Source organism: Macadamia integrifolia, chromosome 9 (genome assembly GCF_013358625.1).
Source record: "Macadamia integrifolia cultivar HAES 741 chromosome 9, SCU_Mint_v3, whole genome shotgun sequence".
NCBI lineage: Eukaryota > Viridiplantae > Streptophyta > Magnoliopsida > Proteales > Proteaceae > Macadamia > Macadamia integrifolia.
The window spans coordinates 24,709,608-24,737,183 of NC_056565.1; the positions used below are offsets into that span (position 1 = coordinate 24,709,608).

At 37.3% G+C, this 27,576-nt stretch overlaps 1 protein-coding gene across 3 annotated transcripts in view; it reads left to right on the forward strand.

The window, feature by feature from the left end:
* The first annotated feature begins 9,515 nt into the window (after positions 1-9,515).
* Positions 9,516-27,576, forward strand: part of LOC122090133 (splicing factor U2af large subunit B-like) — a 27,038-nt gene continuing 8,977 nt past the window's right edge. For 2 of the 3 annotated variants that reach the window (XM_042659980.1, XM_042659982.1), the window contains exons 1-4: positions 9,516-9,669; positions 10,594-12,230; positions 12,325-12,462; positions 19,272-19,361. In XM_042659980.1, coding sequence (XP_042515914.1) covers positions 10,797-12,230; positions 12,325-12,462; positions 19,272-19,361 — 1,662 coding nt within the window. In that variant the 5' untranslated portion in view covers positions 9,516-9,669; positions 10,594-10,796. Of the gene's footprint in view, positions 9,670-9,836; positions 9,894-10,593; positions 12,231-12,324; positions 12,463-19,271; positions 19,362-27,576 lie in introns of those variants that run through there. The other variant, XM_042659981.1, reaches the window with a different exon arrangement.

A 27,576-nucleotide genomic window follows, 5' to 3' on the forward strand; every position in this document is an offset into this window, starting at 1 on the left:
CACTGCAAAGCCAACGTCTAACTTTGATCCAGGAGAATTCAGTAAGAAATACTCCACATATTCATGATATAATGGTATGTGTTGTAATCACAAATTTATCAAAGACCATTACAAGCTGCGTTGTGGGAATAGTATTCCCACATAATGGGAAAAGGCATTTGCTAATAATTGACTATTTAATGACAGGAGACATTACTAAAAGCGGTGCCAGAGCTCTCCTATTTGGAATGGAGCAAGCAAAAAGGCAAGGGTAGATTCTGAAGGAAATATGGACTAATTCAGAGATAGTTCAACAAAGCTAACCTTTGATCTTGACAATTCTTTTTTGCCTCTAAGAGTGGCACCTCTGTTTTTGAATGTATATAAATATGTCAAAAGTATGGCATGTAAACTCGTACCTGGCTCTGAATTTGTTAGTCACTTCGTCTCTGTAGTTGAAAGAACCATGGAACATCCGTAGCAATATTTTGTAAACTATGAAAATGGTTGTAATTCTCCTTATCGTTAATCTGAACTCTTTTTCAGTCAATTAAAAAAAATAATAATAAATAAATAAATAAAACACTAGCCTTAGGACATATGAGAATTTCTTAAATCAAGAAAATACTACAACTTAAATAAAATAACGAAGTTTCAATATTAGAGATCGTCCATTCTTGATTTAGTTGTCCATTTGTGAGTGATAGACACTTTTCCCCTAGATTTCTTAACGAAACAAACAGATCAGATTCAGAACACACAAGTAAACATGTCATACAATAGAATCCGGACATTCCCTGCATTGGCTAATCTACAACCTCTTGACAATCAGTCCAATCATTAACATGCGACCACCCTTGTTCTTGTGCTCTTTGCAGTTACAAAACCCTTATTCATATAGTACTGCAACAAAATAAGATTGAAAGAATAATATAGATGTCCATCCAGCTCCAGTAGATAAATCATATTTGTAAAGGTAATATGCTGAAGTATCAACATTGGGCACTTCATAAATCATACATCATTGAGCTATTCTAATCATTCGAGTGGGAAGAACCAAAGGCAATGAGTTGTAACTCTTAAACCCATTTGGTAATATGCTGAAGTATCAACATTGGGCTTGGACTTAATTAGGGAAACAAAATATTATTTCAACACATCTACAGAAAATAAAAAGAGATAGCAAGCACATATATAATATTGTTGCATCGAAACATATAAATGTTGATTAATCTGGCTAACGTTGAACTTGATAAAATGAAATAGTTGAATAACTGAGAAATGAGATTTTTTAGGGATATACATTGAATGCTGAGATCACACAGTGAAAAAAAAAAATGTTTGTGATTGCTCCAGAATAAATGAAACAAAAGACGGTAGTACTAGGACAGTTATTGTATGAGGTGATTTAGGAATAATAGGATTTAAAAAAATATAATAACTCATAAGGTCTTGGATACTAGAAGCCGGGAGAAGTTTTGAGCTTCGGCTTATAGGTCCAACAGTCTCAGATTCTCTTAAAGAAATCACAGGGGAGAAAAATATGCCATTCAGTTTCAATTTCTTGTTTATAGAAGCAAACCAAGGATCTACATCAGTGAAGTTAATTAATCTACTTCTAACACTCACATCTCCAACTAAATTTCCATAGAAAGATATGAAATTTAGGGAGAATTTTTAAATGCCAAACATAATTCCGAAGCTTCCAATTTATAGTTCCCCTACTATTATTTCACCGATTCTGAACTGACCATCTAATAGTAATTTTTGTGTAAAAAGATTTGATTTTACTATTAGGGCAAAACCAGAAATCCTCAGAAGGATACTTAAAATGATATGTACAATAGCATTAGCTATATCATTAGGAATTACTGAGTAAACTAAAAAAACATCGGTTGTCTATTATGGATCAACTCATTAAAATATACAAAACTATGGCTTAGTGATAAAGCCTTGAAGGAATTCTAAAATCTTGGGCTCTCCTTAGGGTTGAAAATGGTCAACTAGGGTTAGAAGAAACTCCACTCAGGTTTCTAAAATCGAGTAGAGGCTCCCCTCTTCCACTATAGATATGTAGGTGAAGAATTTTTTGGAGGAAGAAGATTGTTTAGCAAGATGAGAGGGAGTGGCATAACGCCTTTTGCGCCCGGGGGGGGGGGTTGGTGTATTGTGAGTGCTTGGACAGTGACATTTTTAAGGCTAAGTAGTACTCAATCTCAACAACTTAGAGCTCATTTCCATGGAACCTATTGTTGATTCCCTATTTCATTTGTTGAATGAATTGAATGCAACCTAGGAATTAATTTCTCTTTCATGAGATGAACTCTATGGCCAGTCAATTTCACCCATTGAAATTACAAATCATTCAACTTGAAGCCTGATCTTGGGTTCAATATATTGGGTCCAACCTCAGATATGGATAGTTGGATCTTAGAGACATGGATTCAGCTAGCAGTCCAAGGATTGTTTAACTGGATTTGTGTTGGGGTATACCTGAACCCTAATACTTCTACATGCCTTGTTAGACCAATAATTTATGCATGATTTTCAGTCCCTTGTCTGGTTCCAAAAGCTAAGAAACCCTAGTTAGAGTGGGACTCCGTCAAACTAGAATTTGGATCATGGTTTAAGTATTCGTATAGGATCGTTCGTATGGTATTGATATTGATCGAGACCGATACTAATACCTGACCATTCCAAATCAGTTACCCATGTTGTTTTAGGGGTAAAACAATAAAGAAAATATACTTTTTTTTTTGTTTTTTTAAAGTAAGGGAAAAAGTGACAGATACAACTTGTTATGATACCAATAACTAAATCCATGATTCAGATACAAGTTTATGAGTGGTTGTCTTGACAAGTTTGCAGGGCCGTCAGGCCTTACTATAAATGCTGCCAAGTCTTATATTTTATTTTCAAATTCAACCAATGCTGCTAAACAAGCCATTTGCACTACTTGGGTATCTTCGATGGCCAACTGCCCATCATATACCTTGGTCTCCTGTTGATGTCTACTATCCTCACTAAAGAGGATTGTAGACCCTTGCTCTCTGTCATATCCAATCACATTAACTCTTGGAAGAATTGTTGCTTGTCATTTGCAGGCCGTTTGCAGCTTATCCCATCCGTTTTCACAGAAACTTTTATTTACTCACCAGGTGTCCTCCCCCTTCCTGCTTTGTTTTGTTCTTTTATTGAGGAATTTTTTTCTCAATTTCTATGGTTGGGATTTCCTGACATAGGAACCTACAAAATCAGCTAGATAGAAGTTTGTCTTTCCAAAGAGGAATGAGGTTCCGGCCTTCACCGCATCTCAGATTGGAATGTAGTTGGTCTTATGGACATGTTTGGGATTTGGCAAAGGGTCGTCTAAGCTTATGGACTTCATGGATCATTGAACAATACCTCCAAAATAACTCAATTTGGTGCTAACAACTCCTTCCCAATGCTCGGCTTATTTTAGAGGCATCCTTAAAGTCGGGGATCTAACAATTCCTCACATCTAATATATGATTGGGAATGGTCAAGGTATATTCTTATGGCTTGATCCATGGTATGGTCTTTCTACTTTTGCAACTATGATAGGAAGCAGCATCAACCAAGCATTGGGAAGATATCAAAATGATAGGATTTCAGTGCTTCTTAATCATGAAGGTATTAGTCTTCCCCGCCGCCCCCCATGATAATTTCTTGCATGAACTCTAGCCCCAATTCTCTCTTATCGCTACAACTGGTTCCCACTAGAATGATTATATAATTTAGTAGCTCAATGCAAATGATCATTTCACTCTGCTGTTTGTGTGGGATAAGATCCGTATCCAAAGAGACAAGGTTGATTGGGCTACTCTCATTTCGTTTCCCTTTCACATTCCGAAATACAACTTTATCTCTTGGCTTGCCTTATCTAAAACTCTCACAACTAAGGATAGATTAGGGGCATGGGTTGTTCAAGTTGGTTCCACATGTCTATTACATGGGCAATGTATGGAAAGTCACAACCATCTATTCTTTGCTTATGATTATTCTTCAACAATGTGGAATGAGTTCTTGCATGCATGTCAAATTTTTAGAGCCTCTTCCCCTTCCTCTTGAGCTGATGAAATCCAGTGGACTATTCAACATTTTGCCAGTAACTCCTACTGCTACCAGGTTGCAAAGCTTGCTTTTTGTACATCTATATATCTCATTTGGCAAGAACGAAATAGGCGAGTTTTCTCTTCTAACCGTACTGACCATTTGGCTCTGGTTAGACTTATAAAGAATGATGTTAGGGGAAAACTTTTTGGAGTCCACACATTTTCTAGGATACTCCTCTTGCTCACATTTTTTGTATGCCTTGGGGAATTTGCCCCTCGTTCAGGTCTCCCTCTTTACAATTGGTTTCTTGGGTTCTCCCTCCTGGTGATTTTCTGCCAATTAACTATGATTGGTCTTTAGATTAGCAGAGAGCTGGCTTTGGGTGTTTGGCTCGAAACAATAGTGGCATTATCATTTTCGCCATAGCTGGATCGGCTCCTCCTTCTTCATTGATTATCAATGAGTTACAAGCTATCTGTCACACCCCATTCTCACAGAACCGGACCAGTGACCGAGTTAACTCCTGTTAATCCAAAACCTGTCAGGATCATCTGATACAGTAACCACAGCACAACATACACATACACTAAGTCAAGCAATTTTTGTATTTCAAGGGAAGTCTTACATATACATACCTATAAATACCCCAGTACTCTTAATACCCAAATTGTATTACATAGTACAAATAAATGTGAGCCCGTAAGCATGATATATACACAGGAATTACAATTTAAATATCCAGAACATAAAAGGGGTAACATCATAAAATAACCAAAAGGAAACCTGGGTTAGTATCAGTGTTGCTGTCCCACAACACAACACTAGCATGGGTACTCGGCCTCGTGCCCATGATCTTCAGGGACCCACCAGTCCTCAGCTGAAAACTCCACAATGGGTCTTGACTCTAGCTCTTCAGCTAGATAACCTGCAAGATCATCTAAAAAAAGTGGTGCACACGTGGGATAAGCTCATTAGCCAAATAAATGAAAAAAAGACCAAACAATCGTTTGCAATACAAATGGATCTGTATGTATGCAAGTTCATTTTATTATCTTAAACCACCTACACATCATATCTAAGTTATAGTTTATGTGCTATTTGCAACCACAGTGCCCGTATGCCCCCGGGTACTAGCCGCGAACCCCATCCCACGATACGCCTATAGGGTTGCCGAAAAAGGCCAGCCGTAGATACCAAAAAAGTAAATGGGTCTTGCCCCACATTAAAGTAAAATGGGTCTTGCCCTGCATTAATTTAAAAGCAATACGATTGGCCCTCTTGTTATATCAACAAAGTTACTGACAATTCTAGTGATCGGCCGGGCTTACTTTTAACTGTCACTGTTGATACACAACCTCGGGCTTCCCCTAGTGATATACTTAACACCTAAATCCCTACTGGGAAGGGTCGTAGCACAAGGATATGTCATTCCTAACCGTATATTGTTATATGAGATAGTACGACTGAATAATACCATTGTGTCTCACTCCATGGACCACCGATGCATTCGTGTCAAAGCCGACTACGACATCTAATCTAGTAATGCATCATATTCAATAATTTAAAATCATCCATCTCATATCTCAAAGCAGGAATAAACATTAAAAATTTAAGATATTAGCATATTAAGTCATAAATGAATTTCATAATGCACACATCAATGCATGCAAATGGCATTCGAGGATGACTAGGCTACACACAATAATGAAATAATGATATAGCTAGTCTACAATAATTATGGAATGATGCAAAAACATTCAAAAAATAAAGTCAATGTCCTCTTCCTATTTACTTAGTTGTGTACAATGATCACCCTTTGTACGAGGAAGATCCGACATGCGATGACTAGTGAAACCTATCATAAAAGAGGTCAAGCTTAGTATATCTCTACTTTAGGCTCATAACTAATGAGGTATGATGATCCCAACGTATTTAAAATCACTAGAGAATGTTGCTCGACAAATTTGGGTCCAATCGAAACCCAAAAAGTCAGATTGGTGGGTCAACTAGTGAGCCAGGCACCCACCAGTCCCTGCTTACCTGTCGATCCAGGGACACTGCTTCGACCGAAGGGCCAGGAGCGACGGGCCAAGTGCCCACTAGTTCTTGCTTGTCGATCAGCCCAGGTGCCCTGCCTGGATCGACGGGCCAGGTGCCCACCTGTCCTTGCTCGCCGCTAGACCCAGGAGCACTGCTTGGACCATCGAGCTCGGATTGGTGGGTTCATCCACTTTCAGGGCACCCACCAATCAGAACCGGGATTTTGCTGTTCGCTTCCATTCTTCATCCCACCTTGGGGAAAACCACCACAAGTCAATTCGACTACATTTTTCACAAATCTAAGGTTCCATATTATGATTCCAACATAAATCTAGGGTTGATTCAAAGTTCTAAGTTGGGTTTTACCTCTTTGCTCAAGAACACTTCAAAAACCTCAAATCTTCTCTTTAGCTCAAGAGATCAACAAATGCTTCACAAATCTTGCAAGTTCCTCTCTAAATCCTTCATAAACAATATGTAGATCATTTATTAAACCTTAGATTCACATTCTCAAGAGATATTAACAAGATCCAAAAGATTTCTATCCAAATCGAAGGGTTTCACTTAGGGTTTCTTGGGGGGTTTAGAAAATATGGACTTTACTCACCTCAAATCGTAGATCTCGAGATGAAGATCGCTAATCTAGTGTCAAAATCGAGAGATTCAACCCCAGCGTCACACAACGAGCATCTTCTTCCTCTTTTTCTTCCTCCTCCCTTCTCTTTTTTCTTTTTCTCTCTCTTCTTTACTTTTCTCACCCACCGTGTAAAACAATAAATGAGGGTGAAGAAGAGTAATAAATTATATTTATAATTGGGTCAAAATATCTAAAGCTCAGAGTGGTAGGTCATACTGGTGGGTCCGACCCACCCATAACCACTCACCAATCGGCCAAATTTAGCCGAATCATTGAGATTTTCGATGGGGCTTGGCCCCGACACGTATTTCTCTCTCGGTAATTGGTTAATGTGCGTACTTAATATAGAATACGGCCACGTACCTTTTATTATGCGTACATGACCCAGTGATAAGTGCAAGTGCCTGGCTTGAGCACACGGACTTCATTAGGCACCGACTCCAACTCATATGGCCAACCTGAGTTCATAGTCACCCTTGCCATCGTGTTCCATAAGGTACTCGCCTCGGCTCGTTTGGGTTTAGGTCTTGCAAAACCAAATTGAACCAACCGAAAAATTAGCCTAGGTTTAGAGAGTAGGGTATCACACTATCATAGCTGGATTAGAGGAGCCTATCAGGTTGGGATTTCAAAGAATTATTATTCAGACTGACTCTAAAAGCTCCGTTGACTATATTAATAAGGTCAAGAGTGCCCCTTGGAAGGTATGGCGGTTATTAGAGCATATCCGGAAGCTTCTCTCTTGCCTCACACACTTTGCTATAAGAGCCATTTACCGTGAAGCTAATCAACCTACTGATATTTTGGCTAAGCTGCACCCCAACATTGGTAGGGTAGTCCTTGCTTTTGATGAACTTCCTATCAAAGTTATTAGATGTATATCTACAGATGTTTATGGATGTAAATACCCTCGCAATAGATAGCTCGTGGAGGATCTTTCTTGCTCTCCTTCCATTCCTTTCTCTCTGTAAATTTTCTTTATATATATATATAATATTTTCCTTTTCCAACAAAAATTTATGAGTGTTTTAAACCATGAGTCCTATTGAGGAAAAACCTATCCGTTGATCATAGAATGTGTAAATGTGTAATCTCTGATAATGGGGAAGAAATTTAGGCCCTAAATTGGGTGTGCTCGTGACTACGTTAGTGACTTGAGGATAGATGACTGCATTAATTTGGGCCTCCGTCCAAGTTCAATTGGTATACCAAACTTGATGCAAACTTGGGTTGGATATCCTGAGAGGACATAATTTGATCATGTTATTAGGGAGGGTTAAACTTAAACCCGACTTAAACTTGAATTTGGTGGGTAAGATCCTTTATTAGTGTAGTTTAACATTGAATCAAAAAAGAATTATTTAGCAAATAGAGCTAGGACTGAAAGGCTTAAAATGGTTGTAACTGAGAATATGAACTCTTTTATGATTTAATTCATCTTTATTTCTTTTCTCGTAAAAGAAAAAAAAAAAAAGAATTATTGAACACCCTGGGTGTAGCTCCGCTTGTCCAAAGACGTTGTGTGTTAACAAATGTCTCCAACTCGATTTTTTCCGCTACTGATCTGATACACGAATTAGGTGTGATTTTGAGTAACAGGGGTTTACCCTTGACCTGAACCGTAAAAATGGGCAGGTTCGAGGGGTTCTTCACTAGATTAAAAAAAAAAAAAAAAGGAATTATTTGAGTTTGGGATTTGTAGTTTTGCATTGTTTTAATGTAGCGTGCATATTTTATTTTACAAAATTTATATATTTAACTTTAGACACGTGAAATAATGCATAAATTTTAGAATTTGGATATTTTTCTTTGAGTAGTTCATTACCCAAGGGTTTGGATATTGACCTATAAAATTTGGGAATCTCAGTAATTTTCTAAGTGGGAGAATTTGTAGTTAAATTGTACTCTTACAAATAAACTTTAACAAGGGGAAAATGATAAAGTAGCATAGAGTGAAAATCCAAGGGAATAAGTGTAACTCATTGAATCACAATGCTAAATAGGGTAAGTGAGGGTCATCACATGTGCGGTAGATAGCGTCTGAATGATTGGGTTGTCGACGAGATCATTGGTTTAGATGTTGTCGAGGTAAGTAGAACAACTTGGCATGACTACAATATGTATGCTTGTATAATTTTATATGTAATGGGATGGTTTTTAACATTATTTTATTATTTAATGAGTTTTCATTGGAAAATTTTGCTTGTTTTGGAAAAAAGGAAAAAGTTCTAAGTTTTGTAAAAAACTGTATATAATATGATAAATATGACTTGACTGTAATTCTATGCAACATGAGGTAATTTGTTGGGTCTCCATCTTTCGACTTTTGATACCCCACCCTCTTCTGTCCTCAATATCTTACAGGATATTAGAGAGCTTGCCTTTTATATTCTTAACTGCTCTTTCAACTATATTCTAAGGTCAATCAATATATTTGTTGATACCCTGGTCCTTGGCAAAGAAAGCCATGTCATTAGAATGTGTGACATCTCGGCCAATCTCCAGGTCAATCTCCACTCCATGAATTGTCCAATTATGTAATTTTGATTTCTGACTCCATGAGTTTTTCATGCTTCATGCTCGGGTCATTAGATTTTATGTTGCCATTGTAAAAAAAAAAGGGTATTTTCATAACTAAACTTTGAGTCGGTAGTAGTTTTGTAAAGGCAAACCTTTGGGCGGCAATCATGTAATTTTGGGTTATTTTAGGTCTCTCTTTCTTTGAATTAATTAATTATTTTTTTTGAATTTTTTCTTGTATTTTCTTTTCATCTCTTGGCTTCCAAACATATCTTAAGGCTGGGAGGACTCCCGCAGGACCAGCGTCAGACTCCAATCATCTTCGCTTTCTTCGAGCCCTAAACTGAACCCTACACTCCTTTCCTTTTAAGCCGCGTAAGCACTTCAGAGAACTCAGACGTGATTGTTCAACTGAGGTCAGCTAATTGCTTTAATTTCCTTATTTTTCCTTTTGGTAGTGACCTATGTTATTCGTTCCACCGTTCTTCCATCCGCCACCCTCACCCCTTCGTTTGTTGTGCGAATTTCAATGGTGGTATGCAGAAAGAGATTAAGATTTGTAAAGTAGAATGCTGGGTTTTGTTACGTGAAGAATCACATTATGACTGGATCGTCTTTTGATTTATCTATGCATTCAGCCGTGAGTGGTTTATTTCTAAATCACGTAATTTTGCGGTTTCTGGTTTGCCCAATCATGAAAAATTGGGTTTATGAGTGCTTCCAGTAAGACAGATTTAGGGAATGCATATGAATTGGAGATAAGAGTCCGCTGGAAGTACCAACGAGTTTATGGAATAATTGGTTGTGGTTTTGTTAGTAGTAGGCGGTTACTTACTTGCCATTAAATGGGTAAACGAAGAGCAAGTGTTGTTGCAGAAAAATGCATCTAAGAATGTTATGAAGTATGCTGGGACATCTTTGTGAATGGGTTCCCACCCCCGCCCCCAACAAAAAAAAAAAAAAAAACCTCACAGACACAACTTACATTGATTTTCTTATCTTCTCTGAAAAACAAGAATTCAATCACTGAAATAGTAAATGTCAATGTGAAAAAATTATTTTTTCCTGGATGTGGCTCTTGAACAATGACTCTGTTTGCTTCGGAACTGCAAATCTCGAGTTTCCATATGTCCATCCAAATGATATATTCTCATCCACTGAATTGCTTGTTTTTATGATTGACCACCTCTGAATTTATTTATTATTGCCCTTGATTGCAGGCACAATGCTGCCATCATACTTTTGGACTTTAGACTTTGTAGCCGTCCTTTCATTATTTTCCAGCTTAATATCTCTCGCTACATTTATTTGACCCTTATGATATGTGTTTGTACTTGTAGGGGTTGTAAGTTGGGGCTCGTTGAATGTAGTAACTGCCCAATTGCACCGACTTTGATCATAAGAATGTATCTATCTTCATCTTTGTAGTGTTACTGTGTAAGAAGCAGTCGAAGTGACACCTTAGGCATATCTTCTTCTGGTGGGATTGCTGAATGTTTTCCATATTGTTGTGGGAATTGGAGTTCATTAGTGTGAGGATTGTATGTTGGAGAAGATGAGCAGGATTAATCGGCACAAAGAAAAATATGGCACTGGCAATGGGCTTTCCATGGATAAGTCTGAGGAAGGGACTGCCGCTCGGACAAGACCATTCAGCTTCGAAGAAATAATGCTAGGAAGGAAAAAGAAGAAGCTGGTTGCAGATGCTGAAGATAGAGCTGGAGAACCGGGGAAGTTATCAGGGAAAAACAATGTTAAAAGCGTTGCTGACTATTCCGAATCTGATGGAGGTTACAAGCAAACCCTCAATGTCAAGAAGCATGTTTCGGAGGATAAGAAAACCTCCAAAAAGAAAGACGAAGATGCATCCAGGAAGGAGGACAATCTACTTAAAATTAAAGGTAAAGAGATCCATAATATAGACGCCAACTTGAAGGTGAAATCAAACAAAGATTCGACCAGTAGAACTAAATCAGACAACAGTGAGAAACGGAGTCGTCACATAAGCAGAAATGATGACCGATCAAGGGGTGATTTTGAAAATGAATCTGAGAAGATGCATCTCAAAGAGACAATGGGGAAGGACAAATATGTAGACAGAGATAGGGGGAAATCTGAAAGAGAAGCCAAAAGAAAGCACCAAAATGGGGAAGACGAGGAAAGTAGGTTAGAAATAACAGGAAATGACGGAAAGAAACGTGATTCAGGAAAATGGCATGATTCAGAATATTCGGAGAAACGGGCCAGGAAGGAGTCATCCCAATCCCATTATGAGGAAATGAGGCTGAAAAGGAGAAGTGCAAGAACTCGGGAACATGATAGGGACAAAGACAGGAGATCACACTCGGTCTCCCCAAGAGCACACAGACATACGTCTTATCATGCTCAGGATTTTGGAGAGACATCATTTCGTTCCTTCAGAGATAGGTCAGCAAGGCAGCATTCTGATGTTGACAGGTATAGAATATCTAGCAATGGAGAACATTCAAGTAGTCATTATCGACGGCATGGTGGGAATTCAAGTGGGCTTGGTGGTTATTCACCTCGTAAGAGAAGAACTGAGGCTGCTGTTAAGACTCCTTCCCCAACCCCTCGTTCTCCAGATAGGAAAAATCTTGGGTGGGATCATCGGCCTGCTGGAATGGACAACATTTCTTCTACTTCAGTGTTGACTAATTTCCAACCACCAGACCAGACTACCTCGTCAAATTCACAAGACTTGCCTAGTGCTTCTCTAGTTATATCAAATGTGACCAAATTGTTGTCTGGGGCTTCCCAAAATGCCATATCAATAATAAAGAATGTCCCCCTTGACTCGGTTCAACTTACACAGGCAACTCGGCCTTTGAGAAGGCTTTATTTAGAAAATGTAGCAGCTTCAGCTTCTGAGAAAGACTTAATGGAGTGTCTTAATGATTTCTTGTTGTCAATGGGTATTAATCATCTCCAAGTAACGAAGCCATGCATCAGTTGTATTGTAAGTGATATGGATACAATAATGTCATTTTCATGCATAGGATTGCCACTTGGTGTTTCTGGTTGCCAATTATTGCTCTTATAATTCATTGCAGATAAACAAGGAGAAGGGGCAAGCTGTTGTGGAATTTCTTACGCCAGAGGATGCTACATCAGCTCTTTCTTTTGATGGCAGATCCTTTTTCGGTTCAATTCTTAAAATCAGGCGCCCCAAAGACTTTGTTGAACCAGCAGTAAGATTGCTAATTACTGACTTTTTTAAGTTTTCATGTTTGTGATGATCTTTGCTTGCCTTTTATATTCTTTAAGGATTTCTCTATGAAGTATAGTTTGCATTAGGTTGAATAATAATATTACATGTCCCAAAACTGTGGGTGTGAATTCCTTCCTCAACTTGGTTTCCCAGCATTTGGGGTGGATATTCCCAACATGGTCTATAAGTTGTTTGGGCCACTTTTAAGGTTTCCGTAACTGGTTCGGATCGATCTGGTCCAATTGACCTGGACATACTACTAACTTCTTACTTTCCAAGTTTGGGTTTGCTCATCTCCTGTGTTCTAGGTAAAATGTGCATGATACAGTACCATGCTCTTCTCTGAAGGAAAAGTATCATTGGACAACTGGACATCATTTAAAAATTTTCTGTCATTTCGCATAACTTAATAGTTTCTTAAGACTTATCAAAATGAATTGTGTCCATTTCTTAAATGTTACATCAGGTTAAATACAGCTTCTCTTAGCTGGGGCAATCATTCCAACCCACCCACCCCCACCAACAAAAAAAAAAAGGAAATTTATTTTTCTTCAAGTTGGAGAGTGCCAGCCGAGTCATATACATTGTTTCATTTTTCAGATAAAATCAATTGTCGTCATTACAAGATTTACCATGTAATCATATATTTTTGTATCTCTTGCTTTATCTTCTTGAAGATATTTATAAAAAAAAAATGTTTGATTGGATGGAAGTGTAATTTTTCTCAATTTGGGCATGAGTGTATATAAGTTGCTTTGTTGTCTTTTAATGCAAGCTAATGATGGTCTACATGGTTCTGGAGCATGGTGGACTATTTCCTGCCATATGGTAGCTTAGTTGGTGCTTAGATTTTGTGGAAATGGTGTCCATTCAATGCTATATTCATTGATAACTTTCAGCCTAAATAGAGTTCAAGTTTTGATCCCTTGAAAAATGGTTTAAATATCACTATTTTGAAAAAGGTTGAACAGTTGATAAGAGTCATTATACAATGTGAAGTTCAATACATGGTGGACCATACAATTGAGTTGGACCAACAAGTAAAAAGAAAAAAAGAAAAAAAAAAAACACTGAGCCAGATAGATTTTTATGTGATGATCAAATCCCTGCCTGTGTATGGCCAGCCAAATATGTCAGAAACAGATGTGGGACTTGAAGACCAAAATCTCTGACATTAGGAACTCAAGCCTGAAAAATACCAGCCAGTCGAGTATCCTTTAAACCTAGTAACTGATCCTGAACAACGAAATCAAAGGAAAGTGCAGTAACAGATGTGGCACCCTGGAAAATAATGCATTCGTTAAGAATCACACATATCTTTGTAATTAGATGATCTTGTAGTATGAATATGATTGAGATTAGTAGTCCATCTGTCAATTGAATCTTCAAGAGATGCCTTTCACCAGCAATTCTCCAGGGCCCATAAAGGAAAATAAGTTCTGAAGCTTCACATTGAGAATTGATGAATAAAAGAAACCAGAATGTAGAAAGACTGGATTATTCAGTTGCAGCTCCTCATTCAATCTTGACACCCTTTGGGAGATTTAATAGCTGATGAAACGGCTAAATTCCCCAATTTTTCAACCATACTTTTGAATTTTGAGAATTATACTGTATCCATGGAACAAAATGTTTATCAATTGGGATAAATGGTTCATAGAATGAGTGCGCTGGAGTTGAGGATGTTGATATGTATAATTGGAAATTGTACAAAAGATGGAGTTAAAATGAATGCATCTAGGGAAACTTGGGGGTAGCTCCAAGTTGCGAACAGTGGGCAAAATGATGATGTACCCTTTTTTCTTTGTACAAACTTCCAATCAAGGTTCCAGGTTTCAACCCTGGCCAGAACTAAAACCTCCCAGGTTTCGACCAAAACTTGGAATTTTCTGTGTCCCAAAATTGAAACCTAGGTCTAGACGCCCAGAAAATATATATATATATTTTTTTTGGTGCTGCCTATTTTTACCATTTTGCACCTATTCTATGAATTAGCTGCTATACACTAGTCCTATTATAAGCACTGAGTACTATGTCTATGTACTAATTCTTCCAAAAATTAGATTTGGGAAAAAAACGTTACCTTCACACTCCAATCATGCAAATCTAAGCTGTCAAAGGGTTAAATGAGTAGAAGAATTCAACAAGATGGGTAGAAATCAAGTGATTTAGGAAAAAAAACTGCATTTTTTGGGGCAAAATTTCACTTGGCAGTGTCAAAACTTGCAAAATATGAGCTCTTGGCCAAAACCTGTCAAAATCTGGCGAGTTTTGACTGAAACCTGTGATTTATATTGACCGGTTCAACCATGGTTTGGTTGAAACTTGCGAAACATGTTGAAACTTGGGCCAAATCAGTTTTGACCCTTGGTTTTGTCTCGGACCATGTCGAAACCAAGTTTTGTCGTTCGAAACTGCAAGTATTGACCAAAACTTAAAACCTTGCTGCCAATTTTGGGAAAGTTGACAGATTTGCTGAAATACCTATCCACTTGTAATTTATCAGAAGATGTGGCTTCAAGTGGAATGTGAAGAAAGATTCATTTGTATAGAAAACTTTAATGGTTGGAACCATGCTTTGAGTAGTAGTCACTGGTTCAAATTGTTAAAAATGATTTTGCCAACTGATCAATTTTGCACCAGAAATTGGAAAAACGTTGTATTGAATGTAATAGTACTAATAAACAATCTATTTGCTGGTGATTCTACTTCTCGGCTCCAGATATTGTCACTTACCATCGGTCCCTGGAAAATACAATGGCATCATCAAGATTTCAAATTTTGCTAAAATTTCAGAAATCTCTTTTTTATATTAGTCTTGAATTTTTCTTCCCATGGGAAACCTTATAAAAGAAATCAGAAATATAGAAAGGAAATAGATAACTGGTAGAAAAGAAATAGGTTGAGTTGTTGTAGAGAATAAGTAGGAAGAGATCCTGGGGAGATATAAGAACCTGGGTTCTTATCTAATAGTGTACTTATAATTTCTTTGGATTCCAACCAAATTCCTGGAATTTCAGCTAAATCTGGTTAAAATTCTTCTCTGAAGCTGGGTTGAAATATAGTCTAGGATGGAAAAGCTGTGGTTCCCATGGTGAAAGTCTTGTTACGGGCTGCTGGTTTCTCTCCCTGCTAATAATTGCTATTCACATCTTTCTTCTCTTTGAAATAGATGTATTAAGCTATAACAGGTTCTGGGAGGAAAAAGTTGAAGTGCTATGGAGGGAAATGTCTATATTTAGCAATAGCTGTGTATTAGACCCATCGAATCTTAATTCCAGAAGTGGAAAGAGTAGTAAACAGTGAGAGCTTCCCAGTTCCCATTAGATCTCAGGCGTCGAATTTCCCATCCTTGTGTCGTTATATCTAATTACTTTTGAGCCTTAGAAACTGTAATGATTACATATGCTTGAGGCCAGGAGAGGATACTGTGTCTGTTATCATTCTCATTATTGTGTCATTTCTTGCCACACTGGGCCTTGCCCCTGGAAATACAGATTATTTATCTTCATGACTGTTAATTTAGTTTTGTCTGGATTTAGTTTGTACGAGGCATGATATATCTGTCTCCTAAGATGAGATATTGTCTGACCATCATGTTAAAATCTCTCTTAAATAGGGTATTTATGTTGGGTGTGTCCTAATTCACCTTCAGGATTGTGATGAAGCTGAGGACTCCTAGAAGAACCACTTCCAGGTGCAGTGGCAATTATGATGTGATTGCTGCTTTCTTTGCACCATTGAACTTCACTGATCTCAGCGCTTGGGAGAGTCATTTCTATCTACATTTTTGTGTTTGGTCTTATTTGATGGGAAACTTTGCGAGATGGTATGAAATGTATTCCTGTTGGGACTGTTACCATGTTGCCATTATCTGTACTCCCTAGCATTTACTAGGTTTTCATCAATGGATTTTTTTTTTACAATTGGATTTTTTAATCTTGTCACATGCCTACATTCACATGTGTGATGGCTTTCTTATGATGGCACCCTTTCATCCTTACAAAACCATTGCTAGGAGCCTAGGACCTATTGTTGTTGTTGGGTTACTCTACTATCTTATCTCTTCAGAGCATGCATTCTTGCAATGGTTGTCTATAGATTGTGGAAAAGTTCCTGTTTAGTTTTGATGGACTACTTTTGCTTTCGGTTTTGTTTGATGGACTACTGTTGCTAGCTGGAGTTTCCCAGTTGACTATGTTATTCAGATTGTCCATATCCTGGTTGAATTGTGTCATACATGTGGACAAGGATTCAGCTATGGGTGCAGGACGGATTCAGTGGTGATTGAAAAGGTGAAAGAAAAGGAAAAGGTAAGGAGGAGAAAGCGCAGCAGAGTGAGGAGGTGGCGGATGAAGAGCAGCCCTGGAGTCTCAAGAGAAAAAGAAGAAAAAGAAGCAACAGAAGAAGGGGGGGTTGTAGCTTACCAGTTCCGGCTCTTTTCTATTGTCTTTTTATCTGACAAACTGCATCTCTCTCTCTCTCTCTCTCTCTACTCTTAAAGACAGAGGATGTATAGACCTAAGGTCCATAGCTTCGGCTGTGAATCCTTGCTTAAAAGCACTTATCTGGGAATCTTTTATTAGTTAGTGCTTGTGACCCTCATTAAAAGTTTTTATTTTAGATATTTCTCTATAAAATTAATAAAAGTATTTTATAATAAGAAATAGTAAATAATATTTAAAAATTAAAAATAATTTTATCCCCAAATCCTTCTTAGGATTTTCTGAGTTGGGCTTCGTGTGTCTGCATCTGTGTCAGATTACGACAACCGCTCCTGCATCTTGGTAACACAGCCTGTTGACTACATTGATAAAAATTTCCAGAGTATTTAGTCCATTACCATTTTGGTCAATAAACCGTCAGTTTCAGTATTTCCTTGAACTAAACAGGAGGATTAAAATGTGTTATTTCCACTTTGAGTAAAGACTAAAACATAGTTGTCATGGTACCAAGGTGAGCCTCGGCAGTGGCAACAGCCTTGACACCTAGGTGACGCCTTGCGAAGGTCAAGGTGCCCAAAGGGAATGCCTTTTGTTATATCCCAGATCATATTTTCCAGTTGTTTTTCAGCTTATAAATGTAAAAGTATTTTATGTCGGGTTATAAAGGTCCAAGTATAGAACATAAGGGTAGATGTGAGATTGTAGAAACATGCAAGGGGAGTAAAGAGAGATGATTACTCCACTCCCAAAGCCAGCAGTGGTGAGAGCCTCGTGCAGTGGGTACGCCCTTAATTTTTTGAGGGCAAGATCATTGAGTTTTGGGTGTGGGTGCCTTGGCACCAAGGTGAGTGGTTGCTTTGAACCTCATGGAGTGCATTGTCACCTTGACAACCATGGACTAAAATATTCCTAGTGGTTTGTGATATACTGTTGTGTAGAAAATACCCTACACAACATACTGTTTCATTAAATGTCTAAATTTACAATCATACAGTTTAAATTTATTGTGTTAGGCCACTTACATTCACATTTCCTTCATATTTGGTGTGGATATTGGGTTGTAGAGGTAGTAAAGGGTGGATTCGTTGAGGATAGAACTGGGAAAAGAAGTCAAAAAAAGATTTGCTCAAAAAGAGTTGATGTTGCTTGGAACGATATTTTTCTGTAGTTCGGGAGTGTATTTGGCAACCGAAAGTTTATCCAATCTTTGCTTTGCCCTATATAACTAATTCATTGAGTTCAGTCATGAGGCCATGCGAGGTGGATAGATGGGACGTTTATATCCTGCATGAGAAGCTGAAAGATGTGTATTGATTAGATGTGATGGACCACAAAGTACCTTGTGCTGGATAGACATTATACTTGTTATGCCATATCTTGAGGGTAATGTCTCAGGATTTGGTTATATAGAGTTATCCTGATTCTGAACGGAGGGTGGGTGGCAGGCAGTTGACGAATAAAGAGTGTTCTCTTTAGTAATGATTTAAAAAATATATATATATATATATACGTAAATGTTAATTCGGGTGGTTTTCCTGAGGAAGTTCATGACACATTGATGATTTGATGTGTCTCAAAGCTGTATCTTATGAAGAATGCCAATTAGTTGTATTTATCAGGATGTGTTTGCTTATGTTCCAGGGTCGGTTGAAAGGCTTATATGTTGTGTGTTTTGGGTCTTCTATCCTTGGATTCAAATGTATTTGGTTGGTTCTACCTGTCTACACTGTATAATCTGATGTTTTGGTGGCTTTCTTTTCCAACTAGAAGGGTCCATGTATGTCTTCTTCTTGGTTTTTTCTTTATATTTGGATGATTTTGTGCTTCCTTAATCTTTTCTGTTCTTGAATTCTTTTATTAATTAGAGAGAGAGATAAAGTTATCTGTACTGCAACCCTTATTTTAGAGATAGATAAAGTTATCTGTACTGCAACCCTTATTTTTATGTGATTGTATTTTGTATATTATTTAATGGGGACTGGTACAGAGACTTTCCTTATGAATCCGTCAATTCATCTTCAACTTTATCGCACAGAAACTTCACTGTTTCTGCTTGTGTTTTGGTTATAAAGTTTATTGCCTTTGATGGAGTTCCAACTTTAATTTTCATGTGAACATTCACATTTTTTTATGTTATTTCTAGACCAGTATTCAATATCAAAACTCATCGTTTTCCTTTTCATCACATGAGGTTCATTTTACTTACATCTGCTTCATCTTCTATTTGTGCTCAAGAGGCTATTTTGGTTCAAGTAGTACTTTCTAGTAGTCCTTTCAGTTTCTGAGGTATATTGTGGTTACCATTCATGTAGCAGGTATTCAGACAGTTGCTATTTTCATGCAGACTGGTGCCCCAGAGAAACCAGTGGCCTCAGCTGATGCAATGCCTATCACTGATGCAATACCCGACATTATTAATGATTCACCTCATAAGGTATGGGCTTAATGCAACATGGGTTATACCATCTCATCTCATGAGCATATTGCTTCAATTTTCATGTTTGGAGACCCTTGTGTATTGATTTTGTTTCAGTTTATTTTGACTTCCTTTTAATATTGCTATTACTTCAACTCAACTCAACGCAACTCAGCCTTATCCCAACTAAGTGGGGTCAGCTACATAGATCCTTTTTCTCTGTTCAGCTCTATTCAAAGTTACTTGTTACCTAAGCTATGTATGTCTTTCTAACCACTTATTTTCGAGTCATTTTGGGCCTACCCCTGGCCCTTTTAGCTCTTTCAATCTGAATCAAGTCCCCCATCCATACTGAGCATTCAAACTTCAAAGGCCTCCATTGCACGTCTATGCCACTTCAAATGACTTTCTCATAACTTATCATGTATCAGAGTTACTTCTAAATTAGATCTAGTTTGTTCATTCCATATTTAATCTTTTCTAGTTTTACTACTCATCCATCTCAACGTCCTCCTTTTAGGTACACTAAAATTTTCACTTTGCTGTATCTCCTTATCATCAAATCTCACCACTTCATTTTTGGTCCTATTGTTATCAAAGTTACACACCACTTCATCCATTAGGAGAATCTTGAAGGAAGTTTCCGATGCATGGGAATTAGTTTTATTTTTGTTTATTTCTGAAAGTAACTTACTAGTTGTAAGTAGTAAATTCAGTTTCCTAATTAGTAGTATTTGAATTGGGAAATTGATTGTAATTGTGCTTCTTTCCACCCCCTCAACTTTTTTTTTCCTGTTTGATCTTAAAGCTTGTATGAGTTATTCAAGAGTCTTACCTGCTCTAATGTTGGTCTTTTAGAACGAGGAAGTCAATGAGTCTTTTAGACGAGTGGACACATTTCAGTTTGGTTTAGATTATTTGATTGCTGTGATCGAAGCCTTTGCTGTCGGCTGTGGTTAATAGTTTTCCTTCCGGTCTTATGATTGTTATTGTTGTTCATGTTTTTCTACTATAGTTCTTGGTAAATTTTTGAAATTTCCATCATATTTCAGGTCAGGTATTTTATATTTGGTGGTTTTTTTCTTTTCTTTTTCTTCTTTAATTATTATTTGGGTTGTTACTCTTATTTAATAATTGGTATTCTTTGGTGAAAACTACCCTATTCCAATTGCTTGCTCTAGAGGGTTGAGATTTTTAACTGCCCCGTTTAGTCCATCCTTTATTTTTATTTATTTATTTATTTTAAATATTCTGTGAGATCATGCCATTGTTTGGATAGTTTCCATAAGGTCTATTATCCAACCCTTTCCTTGATCTTAAATTCTTGATGTTCTCCTTTGGATTCAAATTCTCTCTTGTAACCATTCCCCTCTTTTCGAATTGTATAGTGGTTAATCCTAGATCCTAATGAGTGTGAAAATATGCTAAATAGGAAAATTTTTCTTAATCCGATGAGGCAGGCTTTGATTCTCCGGCCCATTATTCATAGAGGTTGTAATATAGTTCCTACGACCTAATGGTTAGGATCTAGCAACCAGAAAAATTCCATAATTGCAGAGAAGGAAACAAAACTGAAATTCAAGTGAATTTCAATATGAGATGATCAGAAAGTACGATCTGGCCAATTTTCTGGTTGAATGGACTGTTTAAACTCAAAACAGTAGTCAAACTAGGCCTAAAACTCCTCCAGTCAATAACCTACCTTGGAGTTAGTCAACTCCTACTAAAACTGCGCTTAAAAAAAGGCTGGACTTATAGAGACCTCATCCAGCCTAACTAAAGCACTTTAATGACAAATAAAAAAAGAAATAAAAGACTACAGGTCTCCAAGTAAATTGTAAAGTAAATCTCATATTATTGCCTCTTTCCCATATTTTAGGCCCAGTAAAGTGGCCTATTACAAAGAAAACCCATTGGCTCATAGGCCCAATACATATATAATCCAACCATGCTTATTTTCGCTAAAATAAGCCCAATTCCATGTTCTATTTGCGTCAGGCTGGCTCTAAAAACCATACATACAGTTTCACATCGTAAGATCTCTATATGACTTGTTGTATGAGTAGATTTTTGGCCCATGATTTAGTTCATTTCCAAGATGAAAAAGTCAATGTTTGGACATGGGGGTTATGTGTGTTCTGATCAGAATACCCGTGCTTGAGGCTATACATATTTATTAGTGTGTGGTATAACACATTAGGATGGTGGGTTGGATATTCAAAGGTTTAATCTGTTTTGGTTCACATTATGTCTCTGCCCATAGTACAATCAACTATCAAGTGATGACAATTAATTTATTCAACTATCAAGTGATGATATTAATTTATATATTTCCCAATTTTGCTCAACATTTCCACCAACCACCGAGACAAAGTGTTGGAGTTCTATTGCTGAGTCATTGTTCACTGGGCTTGTTTAGGTACATCTGATGTGGATATTGAGCCCGTGAAGCTTCCACTTTTTATTTCTTAGTTTATGAGTAGATGGAACATAAAGGTTGCAGATACTGTTTTTTTTGTCAGTCTGGCTCCACCCATAATTAACCTAAAATATAAATATTCTTTAGGTATGCTGCAGTTAGGGGTGTCAAAATTCAACCTAAACCTGTTAGAACGACTGGAAAACTCAAGCCAACCGATTTCCTTATTGGTCATGTTCAGTTTAGTTTTTTTAGGAACTGATACAAGACCGAAACAAAACGTTAAGACCAACCAAAACTGAAAAACCAACGGAAACCGATAAAAAAACTATTTGCGTTTGTATTTTTTCTTTTATATATATATATATATATATTTATATATATGGATGATGAAACTGAACTGTTATCAAACCAATAAGGGCATGTTAAAGAAACCAGATAAAAACCCAAAACCGACTAGGCCGAATCAATCTTACCTTAACGGTTCGGCTTCAGTTTGCACTGGTACATGCATAAAACTGATTTGGACTGACCGAAACTGGACCAAACCAATTTTTGATACCCCCTTGCTGCAGTGGTACTATTTTATGGGCTATGAACCATACCTACCAAGGAGAGGGGGAAAGGCTTGTTTCAGTTGTTTGCTGAGTGGAAACAAGACCAGATATAATTTGATCGTTATGAGCAAATCTCAAGAGGCTTGATAGACCTCTGATTCGGCTTCATCCATAAATGATGTTGGAGCAGAGTAGAAAATGGAAGTGCGTGGATGTGCACTCCTGTAAAAAACACTTAAATGGGTTGGCATTTCTTATTGGGAAAATTACCTACAAATGAGTTTCCCTTTACCAAATTGCCTACCCAATCTTTCCTTTAATTGAATTACCCAAGATAAAGATAAGTATTACAAAACTACCCAATACAGTTTCCTTCTCTCAGACATCCACGCTTCTTAACGATTTTATCCTGACTTCCCCTGCATCCTCTGATCACCACCTCCACGGCTCTACCCTGCCTATGTCCACTGTTGAGGAGAGAGGGATGTGCTGTTTTGTACTCTCTCTCTCTCTCTCTCTCTCTCTCTCTCTCTCTCTCTCTCTCTTTTGATTTGGCATCATCTACTCCTCATGACCCAAACCCAAATAAAGGTAAGGGTACAGCCCTCGCGGGCAATGATCAAATGATCCAAACATTCACCAAAACAAATAGGCATATGAGAACTCATAATATTCATGTGTCAACAAAATAAAACAACTACTCAATAGATAAAATATCCCAAATCTTACCTACTGGTGGCAATCTAAGGTGCAATCTCAAATTTAAATAAAAACACTCTGCCAGAGTTTACATCCTACTACAATCATCTAATAAAATAAAATAAACTGATAGTAGCTTCAAGTCGCCCTCAAACTCCAGCTCCAAACATACATTCCTCTCAATTATCTGTGATGTTAAAATAATGGGTTAAGATCAACAGCTCAATAAGGGAAAAGAGTAAAAGCTCATCACAGGGTAAACAATCAAACAAAAACAACAGTTAAAACAAACAATTTTAGTTTCTCAAATCACACTTTTGATCAAACGCGATCACTTTAAAAAAATATCCCTTTTTATCACACTTTAGCCAGCACTGAGGGAAATAAGCTACCACCGTCCATAATACGAGAGGGAAATACGGCCCCCACAATCACACGATCATACAATCACACTGTTGTCACCACTCTATGACTAAATATACGCCACTATGCACAATGGGTATAAGTCCCACGGCTCAACGTGACACCTCTCTCTGGTTTGATACGGAGTAGTTTATATACCCTCACACACTTTCTCTTTTCACACTTTCACAAAATCACTGTTCATAAAATCACTTTCTTAAAAAAAATAAAATAAAATAAAATAAATAAAAAAAAAAAAAAAAAAAAAACATAGGTAAAATCTTCACATAAGAATCACATCAATATACATCACACTAATAGTCACCTTCATCATTTAACAATCACTCCCATGAACTCATGTCACACGTAAACACCATTCAGAATAAGTATAAAATACAAGCATACCAAACATCTCGTCATACTATCAAACCACACACCTGTGGTGTAACCCTACTATAATCCACTTACGTCAGCCTTCAAGTCTCCTACTTCCACCCTCTGAGCTCTGAATGCTCAAGTCAAAACACAACCTGCAATTAATTACATCTCCCTTTAATCTCCCAGTTCAAAAACTAATTCAAATACCTCACTTTCTACTCAAAAGTCAATCTAAAGAGTCAACCCTCCCAGACAGGTCAAACTCTAGGAAACAATTCCCCTCAACACGTATTATCACCCTTCCGAAGATGAGAATGATTAGCTGAGTGATCAAAGAGTAATTAGAAAAACTACAATCTCAAAGTGTAACTTTCAGATTTCAGTAAATCTGAAATTACTCTCAATCCGTTGGACAGATGGTCCCCAAATTCGGATTGAAACCTCCCCTGGACGGCTCTACTAACACCCAAAGTATGCCCAAAAGTTAAATGTTGGATTTTAAGCAATTAGGGAAATACAAGTTTAGGTCTCCCAATTTTCCTCAATTTAATGGGTTTATAAGTAACATGCAAATCAAGAATCATATTTTCTCCCTGAGTGGATTGATTCTCTCTCTATGGTAAGGAAGCCAATGGTAACAAAACATGGGTCTCTGTATAGCTAGATTTAAAGCAAAATCAAAGATCAAGATTTAGACAATAATGGACACTTCTGTAGATCCAACCCAGAATTAATGTTAGGGACCTTCGATAGGCCCTAAATTAGAATCGATTACCCCTCTTAGGAAGCCCAGAGAATCTAAAAAATCTTTGCCCTATCTGACCAGCACAATGTCCCAATATTTGGTTTTAAGAAAATAATATTGGATTTGATCACATGGGTCCCATATTGGGTCTAAAAAAAATAATTGATCAATTTAATTTGGGTCCCAAAAAGAATAATATATTTGGACCTTATGAATTGAATCCCAGACCTTTATAAAGAATATTAGATTTGGGTCACAGGTTCTGTCCCATATTGGATCACAGTTTGGGTCCCAAGAAAAACCCTAATGGGTCCCAAAAACCCTAAATATTGGGTCACATATGAAGAAACCATCATCTGCAAGACCCCTATTGAGTCCTAAAAGAAGAACCAGTACCAACAACTTAAACTAAAAAGAATATTATATTATTAGGTCTCAAAAGAAAAACAACAGAACCACGACTAAAACTAAAGATAAGAGGACGTCATTACCTGAAGAGGGTAGAAAAACAGAAGAGTAGACACCAAAATCCCCCTTCCTCTCCCTTTCTTTCTCACGGTCTTGCCTTCTCTCCTTCTCTCTTTCTTTCTTTTATAGCCCATGTCTCTTCTCTCTTTCCCCGCTTCACGTCTCTTTCTCTTCCCCACAGTTCTCTTCTATTTTCTCTCTCACACCTCTCTCTCTTCCCCACGGTTTTCTTCTATTTCCCTTCTCTCTCTCTCTCTCTCTCTCTCTCTCTTTTAACTTCACGGTTTGTCTAAATGGGGTGGGGTCCACAAAGAATGTTTTAAAAACTAAAAGAAAATAATCTTAAAAGTAAAAGAAAAAGAATTCAATTAAATAAAACTCTGTTATTTACTTTAATAACAAGATTTGAACCTAGGACTTTCACTTGATTAATGTCTAAACCTAACAACTAGGTTAGCACATTAAGTTATTAAATCAAATATAACTTTAAATATTGAAGCAAGTTTATAAAATAACACAAAAAGATATATAATCTAAGAAACCAAGGTAATCAAGATGGACAAAAGTCCAAGGCACATGCAAGAGTTTATGCACTGACAGAGCAGGATGCCAAGGCATCACCTGAGGCGGTGACAGGTGAGTGAAATTTCGAGGATGGAATTTTCTTTTCAGTGGGGGAGGATGTAATGCCCCAAATTTTGAAACCTTAGATTTTATATCTTTTTGTGTTATTTTCTAATCTTGCTTAAATATTTAAAGTTAGATTTCATTTAATAACTTCATGTGCTAACCTAGTGGTTAGGTTGAGACATTAATCAAGTGAAGGTCCTAGGTTCAAATCTTGTTATTAGAGTAAAGAAGAGAGTTTATTTAATTGAATTCTTTTTCTTTTACTTTTAAGATTCTTTTCTTTTATTTTTAGGATTCTTTCTTTTAGTTTGTGGATCCCACCCCATTTAGACAAGCCGTGAAGTTAGAAGAGTGAGAGAGGGGGAGAGGGGGAGAAATAGAAGAAAACCGTGGGGAAGAGAGAGAGACGTGAGAGAGAAAATAGAAGAGAACCGTGGGGAAGAGAGAGAGACATAAAGAGGGGGGAAAGAGACGTGGGCTATGAAAGAAAGAGAGAAGGAGAGAAGGCAGGACTCTGAGAAAGAAAGAAAGAAAGGGAAAGAAAGCAGGATCGTGAGAAAGAAAGGGGAGAGGAAGGGGGATTTTGGTGCCTACTCTTTTGTTTTTCTGCCTTCTTCAGGTAATGATGTCCTTTTATCTTTAGTTTTAGTCGTGGTTCTGTTGTTTTTCTTTTGAGACCCAATAGGGATCTTGCGGATGATGGTTTCTTCATTTATGATCCAATATTTATGGTTTTTGGGACCCTAATAATATAATATTCTTTTTAGTTTAAGTTGTTGGGATTGGTTCTTCTTTTGGGACTCAATAGGGCTCTTGCAGATGATGGCCAACCCGTGACCCAAATCTAATATTCTTTATAAAGGTTTGGGATTCAATTCATAGGGACCAAATATATTATTCTTTTTGGGACCCAAATTAAATTAATCGGTTATTTTTTTTTAGACTTAATATGGGACCCATGTGATCAAATCCAATATTATTTTCTTGGGAACCAAATATTGGGACCTTGTGTTGGTTAGTTATGGCAAAGATTTTTGGGATCTTTGGGCTGCCTAAGTGGGGTAATCGATTCTAATTTGGGCCTATCGAAAGGTCCCTAATATTAATTCTTGGTTGGATCTATAGAAATGTCTATTTTTGTCCAAATCTTGATCTTTGATTTTTCTTCAAATCTTGCTATATAGAGACCCATTTTTGGTTACCATTGGTTCCCCTACCATAGAGAGAGAATCGATCCACTTAGGGAGAAAATCTGATTATCGATTTGCATCTTACTTATAAAAGCATGAAATTGAGGAAAAATTGGGACACATGAACTTGTATGTCCCTAGTTGCTTAAAATCCAACTGTTAACTTTTGGGCATACTTTGGGGTTTGTAGAGCCGTCCTAGGGGAGGATTCAATGCGAATTTGGGGACCATCTGTCCAACGGATTGAGGATAATTTCAGATTTACTGAAATTTGAAAGTTACACTTTGAGATTGTAGTACTCCTTTATCACTTAGCTGATCATTCTCATCTTCGGAAGGGTGATAATATGTGTTGGAAATTGTTTCCTAGAGTTTAACTTATGTCTGGGAGGGTTGACTTTTGAGTAGAAAGTGAGGTATTTGAATTAGTTTTTGAACTGGGGGATTAAAGGGAGATGTAATTAATTGCAAGTTGTGTTTGACTTGAGCATCTAGAGCTCGGAGGGTGGAAATAGAAGACTTGCAGGTTGAGGTAAGTAGATTATAGTAGGGTTACACCAAAGTGTGTGGTTTGATAGTATGACGAGATGTTTGGTATGCTTGTATTTTATACTTATTCTGAATGGTGTTTACGTGTGACATGAGTTCATGGGAGTGATTGTTAAATGATGAAGGTGACTATTAGTGTGATGTATATTGATGTGATTCTTATGTGAAGATTTTACCTTCTTTTTTTTTTTTTTTT